We start from the raw sequence: 10,655 nt of genomic DNA, 5'->3' as shown, positions 1-10,655 counted from the left end.
AGCAGGCGGAGAGGTCACAGGGTGGCTAGTGGGAGACCTCATCGGAGAAGCAAAGAGGGCTGGCATGCAGCGCCAAATGTTTCAAGGAAACAATTGTAGGGGATGAGGAGATCCAAAACCCAGTCCGTCCTCCCCTTCTGGAATGTAACTTCCATATGGGCAGGGATCTTTGTTCAGTGCTGTATCCCCAGTGGCTCAAAGGGTGCCGGGCACGTACGGTGTGCTGAATAAATGTTTACTGGATGAATGAATGAATGAATGAACGAATGGTTCATTCTATGAGAAGTTTAAAATTAGCAGGGTTATCTTCTGTGATATCATGATTTGCTCTCCTTCCTTTGCATTTCTGTTTGGCAGAACAGGAGGGAAAGGGTGAACTAAACCAGTGGTTCTCAAAAGGGGTATGTGGTTTTGCCCCCGCCAGGGGCATTTGGCAATAATCTGGAGATAATTTTGGTCATCCAGCATGCCTGGGTGTGGAGGTCTGAGATTCTGCTAAACACCCTTTGATACACAGGTCAGTCCCTCTTCCCCAAGAAATAATTCTCGGGACCCAAATATTAATGGTGCTGAGTTACGTGATGCCCCCAGTTACATGAACCCACTGGGGATTGTCAAAAGCCCAGGCCAGCTCTCCACGAAGCCGTCCACATGAATGTCTTCTGTCCTGCGTCCAGCAGCAAAGCAGCTGAGTTCTCGCTCAGTGAGTCTTGACGTTTTTGGACTCAAAATCCTTTTCCCTGTCATATCAATGATCTAGAGGACCAACCTGGAAACTTTCAATCTTTTTCTTTCCAATGCCTGGCATATGCTTAGCATTTTAATTAAAAGGTAATTTGAGGTGGGTCAGTTATGATTGGTTCTCTTTAAAGTTCAATTTATCAACGTTTATTTATTTTTGTGACAGAGAGAGACAGAGCATGAATGGGGGAGGGGCAGAGAGAGAGGGAGACACAGAATCGGAAACAGGCTCCAGGCTCTGAGCCATCAGCCCAGAGCCCGACGCGGGGCTCGAACTCACGGACCGCGAGATCGTGACCTGGCTGAAGTCGGACGCTTAACCGACTGCGCCACCCAGGCGCCCCTAAAGTTCAATTTAAAATATAACTTGTGGTAATCATAGACACATTTTGACTTTCCCCATAAAAATGTGACAAAACACTGTTTAGATTTAATTAGAAGAAAAAGCATGACTTTAGACCAATTAAAAAGTGATCACATTTGGTTCTGAGAACAAATGTATATTAAAATGTAGATTTAGATTTTATTATGTACTTAAAAAAATCTAATGTTCATTGGGGTCCCCTTGCATTTGTTATAGCTTTTGTATTATTTTTCCCAGGGGGTGATAGAAGAGTTTCAGGCTACTCACATACAAGCACATTGCAAATCCCACATGAGAGATGCAGGCTGTCTTTGGCTCCAATGAAGGAAAAGTCCAATTAGATCTAGCCAACACCATATTTTCTTCTTCAGCATTGTTTTTGACATTCTGGAGTCCTCTTAGATGGATGGGAACTGCAGGTCTGATGGGGTTCCATGGGCGTGAATGGCTAGATAATCATCACCCATGGGCCACCCCCTAGTTCTGGCCTGAGGCTTTGGGGGCTAAGCCCAGGCTTGGTACCACTGAAGAACTCCCCAGCTGATGTGACAGCCAGGTTTCTGCACCTCTTAGCTAGTGCAATGAACTCAGTCCATATTCAGCTCATACCTGTTGCTTTCCATACTTGGACTACTTTTGTGGGTTTTAAATGCACATCTAAAACCATAATGGAGGCTGGGTGGCTCAGTCAGTTAAGTGTCTGACTTTGGCTCAGGTCATGATCTCACGGCTTGTGGGTTCGAGCCCCGCATTGGGCTCTGTGCTGACAGCTCGGAGCCTGGAGCCTGCTTCGGATTCTGTGTCTCCCTCTCTCTCTGCCCCTCCCCCACTTGTGCTTGCTCGCTTGCTCTCTCAAAAATAAAGAATGACAAAATTAAAAAAAAAAATGAAGATGGGTTTGGGAGGTCTGGGATCAGGCTTAAAATCCTAACGAGCTCATGGGGATACTGAGTAGTGAGAGTCTGCAGTTCTGTCTCCAAGGTGGACCGTGGGACCTAGCTCGGTCACATCTCTCTGCATTGACTTTGTCCTCATGCTTGTTTCCTGTTGTTCCACAGAAATGGAGAGCCGGTGACGTGACCCACACAAAAGACTGTCGTGTTTCACGCTCCACGTTAACATGTTCAACCTCTGCGTTCCCTGTGCTTCCTGTTTTTAACTAGGTGTCCATTCTGGGTACAAATTGACCATCAAGGACCAAGATTAAAGACAATTTAAACTGTGCAACCACCCAGACCGCCGAGGCCGGGTGACGGCTGGCGACAGCGGCTCGGGAGCGAGTGAGTCACACTGGGGCATCCGAGGCTGTGGAGTCCGGCTGCTGCGTGTGTGCCTTTTGCCTGGCTCTCGCTCGGTTTGGGAGTTGTTTAGAAATATTTTTAAATAGTTATTAATTTTCAAAGTCGATATTGGAAAAGGCATGTTGCTGCTTGCACTGCTGTGCCTGGATAAACTTTGTTAGTCCCTGGGGCTTTGTAAGCCTGGGGAGGAAACCACAGGCCAGTGATTCTTAGGGGTTTTGGGTAACAGGCTCTTTTAAGAATCTGATAAAAGCAGGGCCGACCGGGTGACTCAGTCGGTTGAGCCTCCATCTTCGGCTCGGGTCATGATCTCACGGTTCGTGAGCTCAAGCCCCATATCGGGCTTGCTGCTGTCAGTGCAAAGCCTGCTTTGGATCCTCTGTGTCCCCACCCCCCCTTTGCCCCTTCCTGGCTTGTGCTCGTGCTCTCTCTCTCTTAAAAATAAACATTATAAAAAAATCTTGTTAAAAAAAAAAAAAGAATCTGATAAAAGCTCTGGGCAGTCTTGCAAGAAATGCCCACATTTTCACATACGTGAAAATGCCAAAATGTCAGGGGTTGGTTTCTCAGATGCTGGTAACCAAGTTCTGACTCTTGGCCACCCCCTTTCAAACCATCTTAAATACTCTTTTTTTTTTTTTAAGATTAAAAAAATTTTTTTTAACTTTATTTTGAGAGAGAAGAGAGAGAGAGAGAGAGAGAGAGAGAGAGAATGAATCCCAAGCAGGCTCCACACGGTCAGTGCAGAGCCCAACGCAGGGTTCAAATTCATGAACCATGAGATCACACTGAGCTGAAATCCAGAGTTGGACACTTAACTGACTAAGCCACCCACATGCCTCTAAAGATTTTATTTTTAAGAAATCTTTGCATCTAACGTGACTCTGGATCATAATCCTGAGATCAAGAGTTGTGCACTCCACCGGCTGAGCCGGCCAGGTGCCCCTTATTATTATTATTTTTTTTTAATTTTTTTAACATTTTATTTATTTTTGAGACAGGGAGAGACAGAGCATGAACAGGGGAGGGTCAGAGAGAGGGAGACACAGAATCTGAAACAGGCTCCAGGCTCCGAGCTGTCAGCACAGAGCCCGACTCGGGGCTCGAACTCACAGACCGGGAGATCATGACCTGAGCCGAAGTCGGCCGCTCAACCAACCGAGCCACCCAGGCGCCCCGCCAGGTGCCCCTTAAATACAGTACTCCTGATTTCTTTCCCTGAAACTTAGTTCTGGTAATGCTTCTCTCCTGCTCATGTTTCCTCAATAGCTCCCCATTAGCCACATCAGTATTTCCCCCCATTTGAATTGGCTGATGCTGGTCCTCCCATTTGAATTGGCTGATGTTAAAAAGGCAGGTTCCTGGGCCCCACATCAGAATCTCTGGATCAGAGTCTGTGGCTCTAGAGGCAGGGTCATTTCCTGGAGTTTGTGGGCCAGACATTCTGACCTCAGAGGTTCTGTTGTGCCTCATACCAAGTGAATAAAGTACACCCACAGGCCAAATAGACGTTTTCTGTAGTATTTTTGGAAAGATGTTGGTAAACTTTACAAATCTACGTTTTGTTACAAATAATGTTGTTCCTTTTCTAGAAATGTTTATTACAATTTCATATAGTTATATAGGAATTATATTACAGTTACAGCCAGTGTTGTCTTTTGTAGTGTTAAACACTTATGCATTCTGAGTTTTGCAGTTTGGGGGTCAAATTTGGGAAATGATGAATTTCTTTCAGTTCCCAGACATTTTTGTAGGCCCTTGAAAAGCAGGTGGATTGTTCAGCTGACACCCAGCAAAGCTTAGCTATTCTGGGTGGGGCCTCTAATTTTTTTTTTTTTTAACTCACGACCCTCAGATCAAGACCCGAGCTGAGATCAAGAGTCAGAAACTTAACCAACTGAGCCACTCAGACGCCCCTAGAATTTTTTTTTTTAAGTTTATTTATTTAAGAGAGAGAGAAAGAGAATACAATTGGGGGAGGGGGCAGAGAGAGAAGGTGACACAGAAGCTGAAGCAGGCTCCAGGCTCTGAGCTGTCAGCACAGAGCCGGATGCAAAGCTTGAATACATGCGCCTTGAGATCATGATCTGGGCTGAAGTCAGACGCTTAACCCACTGAGCCACCCAGGCGCCCCGAGATTTTAACAATCTTCCCAAGAACAGTACGTTTTATAAATATTTAAACTAGGAGCATTTAAGGGAGTCCAAGAGAAGAAATGGCCAGAGCCCCACACGATTTGCTAATTCTGAAACAGTGTGTATCTCCTGAAAAGTTAGGGAGCTCGCGCTCCGTTTCCAAGCCAGGTGAACAGTAAACTGTATTTTGACACTCATGCCACAAGGGGGCAGCACCCAGGCTGGTAAATAAGGAAGCAGGTCAATTGCAGAGCTAGTTGGTAGAATGTTCAGTTCCCAAATAGACCATGTTTCTTTGTCCTATTTATGGGTGAGCTTTGAATAGGCTTTAAAGTAGTTTTTGTGGATTCCTGTGCAGCTTTAGCTGACCAGTATTCATTTCGTCTTGCTAACACAATTTTAAGGAACATTGGGTTTGTGTCGGCTTGTCCCTGTGGCAGAGGGTGGGCCTTGGTTGGAGCCAGGAGAGTGAGGTGAGAAGGGGGGAAACAGGAGAGGGAAGGGGAGGACAGACAGACAGAGTGAGGAGGCAGAGGGGAGACTGGGGGTGGGGGCGGGGTGGGGGCGAGAGGAACCGAGAGCACAGAGCTGGGACACGCTTCTCATCGAGATCTGCTCTTCACTGTGACTTCTTGCAGGCTGACATCTGAATGTTTTAGCTTGTGGCTCAGCCCACTCTGACCTCACACCAGCCTTCCAGCCCTCCCCTCTGCTCCATCTCATCACCTGCTTGCTGGCTCAGCCGTCCCACTTCTCAGAAGGTTCTACCATAGGGCCGAGTCCCTCCTGTTAAGCAAACAGGTCAGTGTATACCAGCTCTCAGCACAGGCCTGGCATAGAGACAGTACTGTTATTCCTGCTCTATACAAGGCCTTTGTTCCAGCCAAGCGCTCCTACCTTAGGGCCCTCATATACTCTGGGTGCTCCCACCTCTGGATCCTGACTCCTCTGTTAACACGCTGCTTCAGATGGCACCTCCTTTATGAAGCCTTCCCTGGCCCCCGTGGGTGTGGACGGGGTGGGGAAGATTTGCCAGTCCCCCAAACCTGTGACTCTTTGGCCAAGCCAGGGGTGGCATTGGCTCCTTTCTGCCTCGTGTCAAGGCCGTGTGCTGGTTTTCCACTCCTGTCAAACCTTGCACTCCTGTCAAGCCTTGCAAATTTCCCCCAACCATCCAACGGACACAACTATACTTTTATCTCCGGCCGGACATACTGAATTAAGAGTGTTCTCAAACCTCCTGTCATGTTCACGGATAACCATTTTGATTACAGATGGTGGATTACTGATGTTGCTGGCTTAACTCTCAATAATCTCATTATAGAATGCTGGAAGTCCTTAAAAGGCAAGATATCTCAACAGCCTAGCACAGGACCTGCATATCAACCTATAGCAGGATTCTTACTGTTTTATCTTATTTCCTGACTGTGGTCTTCTGTGGGTTGGCCTCCTGGGTTGCTGCTAGAAGCTTCTGAATAGCCCTTTGCTTTGTAATGAAATCTTACTGATTTAAAACTATCATTCAAGGGGTGTCTGGGTGGCTCAGTCAGTAGGGTCCGACTTCGGCTCAGATCGTGATCTACCCCTTGGTGAGTTTGACACACCCCCCCCACGTCTGCACTGACAGCTCAGAGCCTGGAATCTATTTTGGATGGTCTCCCCCTCTCTGCCCCTCCCCTGCTGGCAGTCGGTTTCTCTGTCAAAAATAAACCTTAAAAAGCAAAAGTAGCACTCAAATCTTGTTTGCTGAACACATGAGTTTTGTTAAGACCTTGTTATAACCCTCTACCTCCCAGATTAAAATCCTATCTTCAGGGCAGCTGCCACTGGCTCAGCCTTTCACCAGCCTTCCCCCGCACTTCACCTTGTTCTAGGCTGGCCTCTATACACTTATTCACAAGGCTGACCAGTATCTACAAGAGGCTGCCAATAGGAAAAGTGGATTCTTCATGACTACTCAGTAGTTTGAAGCCTGTATTTTACCATCTGCAATTGGTACCAGTTCATGATCCACATACTGACAGAATTTTAATCGAATGAATCACATTCATTGTTCTTCTGTAAGGGATGGCCTGACCTTTTTCTTAAACCGCTTTATAGTCCCTTAACTGTTAACCCTATAAGCGTATCCCCTGGAAAAAGCACTTCTGTGTCCCTCCCAGGGGTCTGAGGATCAGATTAAATCCCACACGACGTTTGTCCCGTTACAACCTTTAGAAAGGCAAGATCCTGTCACTGAGGGGACTCAAGGGTTTCCGACCAAACTGCTCTATCAGTTCACAAGGGGAGTTCCTCCGTGGCCATTGAACCGGGATGGCCCAACGACCACCAGTGAATCCGTCCACCCTGCAGTCCCTCCTTTCAGGACTCTAAGGACACTGCAGCTCTGGCGACATGCAAGGGACAGGCTCACTGAAGGTTTTCTTGGCCAAGAGGTTGAGGTCCCCGTTGGCCTGCAGGCGTAGACTACCCTCCACTGCCCCTTTCTGTGGTTCCTTCCCACGCACAAGACTGACTATACATAAAATACAATCTGCAAATCAGGTGTTTCTGAAAACAAGTTTTATTTAAATAAGGGCTTAAATACATTACATAACATTAAAACTGAAGGAAAAAATAAACCAAAAAACCAGTCTGTTACTTCACATGGCATTGGGCAGCTGCTGCTAGTAAGGTGCAAGCTCTACAGCCAGCTACAGGACTCATACATCGGTTTGAAGTTTGTTCCCTTGTCAGAAGTTTAACTCGGATAGAAGGTTGGCCTCACATTCTGGTGTTCGGACATCAATTAGCTAGGATATGTCTGGTCAAAAAGACTTTGGTGGCAAGTCAGACGTCCTATCACACCTCACTAGAGGGAAGGTGGCTGCTCTAAGCTCCGCCCGCCCGGTCAGGTTGGAGACACCAGGGATCTTTCTTTGACTACCAAGACTCCCTGTGGCAGCACCGCTGCTGTGGCCGGCTTACCCCATCCTGTCCTCTCAGCTCCACCGCGGGCTGCTCAGGTGGTGACATTCTCTTAGGGCAGGGAACTCTGAAGAGGGAGAGCCGAGGAGCTTCTGGCCAGACATAGCCGGCTGTGATCTTGGGGCTCTGGGCTTGACCGAAACATGACGTTACTGCTTGGTTTCAGGCCGGACACTGCCAGGCGCCTACTGCTTGACCTCTGTTTAAATGAGGGACTTCAAGACTAGACAGCATGGCTCTTTTCAGTTTATTGCATGAAGGAGTTACACTAGTCCAAGTTAAAAGCAGACCCCAAATGGTTACATTATACAAGCTGTGAGGTTTTTAAACTTGTGACAAGGGACAGAAGGGAAATTCTACTCATTGCAAAGAAATCCTCACTTAAGCTTCAGTGAGCCAAAAGCACTTAAAACCCATGAACCTTCAGCTGGTCGTCCTTAGCCAGTCCAATCTGCAAAGAAAAAAAGACAAAGTTATAATAGGGGATCAACCCCCCCCCCCCCCCCGATTTCTGATGCCAACAACTCTGTCTTCTTGCTCCTACACTGGGCAAGAGAAGTCCGAGAGCCAAGGCACACCCCTCAACCACTAGGAGCACAATGGTTCTTAACTCAGGGTACTCAGGAAAGAACGAATGATATAAGAGGATTTTAGCACTTAGGAACTACCAACCAGACATCGTGTGTATTCTAGTATCTGTGTGCCATTAAACGTACATCTTTAAAGTGGTCACCAGGCTGGCTCAGTCAAGTAGAGCATGCGACTCGATCTGGGGGTTTTAAGTTCTAGCCCACACACTAGGTGTAGAGATTACTTAACAAACAAAAAAAGTACATCCATATACGAATTAAATAAGGCAGACAAGTCCCTTCTGTTTTTGGGAATACTTATCTGCTTCAAAACTCAACTGTTTTGCTTAGTCTTACAATACCAACTTCTATGTCCTCAGGAGACTGAGTATAGAGTAGGAAGGATCGGACATGTAGACAGGGTAGAGACACAAATGGATCATCACCAAGTGATGGAACTCACCTCTACAAGGAACTGGCATATGTTCTTGCGCTGGTCACCCTGTAGCTGAATTACTTCTCCATATTCTGGATGCTCAATTACAGTACCATTGCAGGCAAATTTCTGCAAGCATGAATGAAGCAAAACAAATTAGACGAAGTGCAGCCCGAGTGCACCAACAATTCCTCCTGAGAATACAAGTGAGCACCCACTCCTGGGCAAGTTAAATGTGATATTCTTTTTTTTTTTTTCAACGTTTATTTATTTTTGGGACAGAGAGAGACAGAGCATGAACGGGGGAGGGGCAGAGAGAGAGGGAGACACAGAATCTGAAGCAGGCTCCAGGCTCCCAGCCATCAGCCCAGAGCCTGACGCGGGGCTCGAACTCACGGACCTCGAGATCCTGACCTGGCTGAAGTCGGACGCTTAACCGACTGCGCCACCCAGGCGCCCCTAAATGTGATATTCTTACGATCTCACCAAATACCTACCTTCTTAAACGCCTTCACTAGTTTCTTTTTATCGTAATCATCAGCGATCCCTTGGACAGTAGTAAGGGTCTTCCTGCCGTTTCTCTGTTGAATTCTTATATGGATATAATCCTCAGTGCCAGCAGGAAGCAGATCATCACCCTTACTTGCATCAGCAAAGGGGTCTGGGAAGAAAGATCAAACTCGGTTAGAGCTGTTGGGGCTCAGGTGCCATTGTCACCCTCCCAAAGGATCTTTTGCGCGCCCAGAAAACAACTACTGAAATCGCCAGGGCTGAGATCAAGTCAGACAAGTCCTTGTTGGCCGTCCCCGGAACGGGTCAGTCCGGGACGGCTGGCTTCCCCAGCGCCGGGGGAAAGCCTGGGCCTCTTGCCCCAGGCCCGCCCTCGGAAGCCGATCACGTGCCGGGGGAGCCTGGGACGGCAGGCAGTGCCCCACCCGGCTGATGCAACCGGCCGGAACCAAAGCTCCAAGGCGGGGCCAAGCTTCCCGCCCCACTGGCGGGAGCGTTTGTCACTTAGGCCTGGCACCGCCTCTCACTCCCGAGTCCGTGACAACGGCGGTGACGTAACGGACGTGACGCAGGGGTGGCGGGAGGGGGCGGGTGGGGCCCAAGGCGGCCCGGGAGCCATTAGTAAATGCGCCACCCGATAGACACTGGGACTGCCCAAGGGTTGCCTCCCTGCCCGCTCCTTCCGGTCGCACTTAAGGACCGACCCCAGGGCCCCGGCCGGGCCCCGCTTCCTGCGAGCGCGAATATCTTCCCTCCTCCCAAGTTTACGAAAGCCCGGAGCGCTGGCAGGTTTCCGGGCCCGGAGCACTTCGCCACCCCACCCAGGCCTTTCTCCCCACGGGACTTTTCCGCGGCTTACCGAAAGAGTGGAGGTTCTGGATAGCGGACATACGATACGATTCCTTTTCCTCGGTGGAAACGGCCTGCGGAAGGCGGCGGCGGGAGAAGGCGGGCAGGGGGGACGGAGCGTCGGGAAGCGAGGGGGCTCAAGGGGGAGGCTGCTGAGTCCTCGGCGGCGGCTCAGTGACTGGGGCGGAGGGGCGGCGCCTGTATTCACTTATATAGCCGCCCCTGTGACGCCAGCGCGCTGCCCTCACGTCCTGGCCCCACCCACGACGTCGTGGCCCCAGCCCCCTGGCGCCGCCGTTTCCGATTGGTCCGGGGGCGGGGACGCGAGACGGCGCTTGCGCAGGAGCTCTGCTGCGGGAGGGCGTCCTCTCGATTCCGGGAGTGGTAGAAGGGGAAGGGAAAGGTTGGTCCGTCTAGGCGCCTGCGCAGTGCGGGAGGAAGGTGTCAGGGCTGCGCAGAAAAGTGGCAGAGGTTTCGGGAGAGCCTGAGTCCTCTGTTCTCTGGCACGTTCCACCTTCTTGACCCTGTTGCAGCCCTACGTGCTTGGAGAAGATTTTTCGTGCGGTAGATTGGCACCCTTTAAATGGGATTTAGATGCTGAACCTCCCAAACGCGACACATTCCCACTATCATGCCCGCCCAGTTACCCACGAACTCTTTCTTTAGGGCAGCACTTGTATTCAATCAACAAATAATATAATCCAAACCTTAACTAAATCACGTATTGTGTAGATGAATCTAATCTAAAACTGGATTAATCTGCTTTAAGTATGTCATTTATAT

The 10,655-nt window shown here is 49.0% G+C and overlaps 1 protein-coding gene across 1 annotated transcript; it reads right to left on the bottom strand.

Moving 5' to 3' along the window:
- Nucleotides 1-7,086: 7,086 nt before the first annotated feature.
- EIF1 (eukaryotic translation initiation factor 1) lies at nucleotides 7,087-10,073 on the bottom strand. The gene is made up of 4 exons (XM_003996863.6): nucleotides 9,883-10,073; nucleotides 9,011-9,174; nucleotides 8,541-8,642; nucleotides 7,087-7,959 (listed from the first exon to the last, which is right to left on the bottom strand). The coding sequence occupies exons 1-4, from the start codon at nucleotides 9,911-9,913 to the stop codon at nucleotides 7,915-7,917; spliced, it is 342 nt and encodes a 113-aa protein (XP_003996912.1). The 5' UTR covers nucleotides 9,914-10,073; the 3' UTR covers nucleotides 7,087-7,914.
- Nucleotides 10,074-10,655: the final 582 nt, after the last annotated feature.

The sequence above is a fragment of the Felis catus genome, chromosome E1 (assembly GCF_018350175.1).
Source record: "Felis catus isolate Fca126 chromosome E1, F.catus_Fca126_mat1.0, whole genome shotgun sequence".
Lineage (NCBI taxonomy): Eukaryota > Metazoa > Chordata > Mammalia > Carnivora > Felidae > Felis > Felis catus.
The sequence above is the reverse complement of the archived record's forward strand: the minus strand, read 5'-3'. Positions and strand labels throughout refer to the sequence as shown.

Coding starts and splice junctions, on each gene's coding strand:
- EIF1 (XM_003996863.6), bottom strand. CDS start 9,913: ATGTCCGCTATCCAGAACCTCCACTCTTTCG. Junction 9,175..9,882: donor CCAGAACCTCCACTCTTTCG/GTAAGCCGCGGA, acceptor CTTTCTTCCCAG/ACCCCTTTGCTGATGCAAGT. Junction 8,643..9,010: donor TAGTGAAGGCGTTTAAGAAG/GTAGGTATTTGG, acceptor TCATGCTTGCAG/AAATTTGCCTGCAATGGTAC.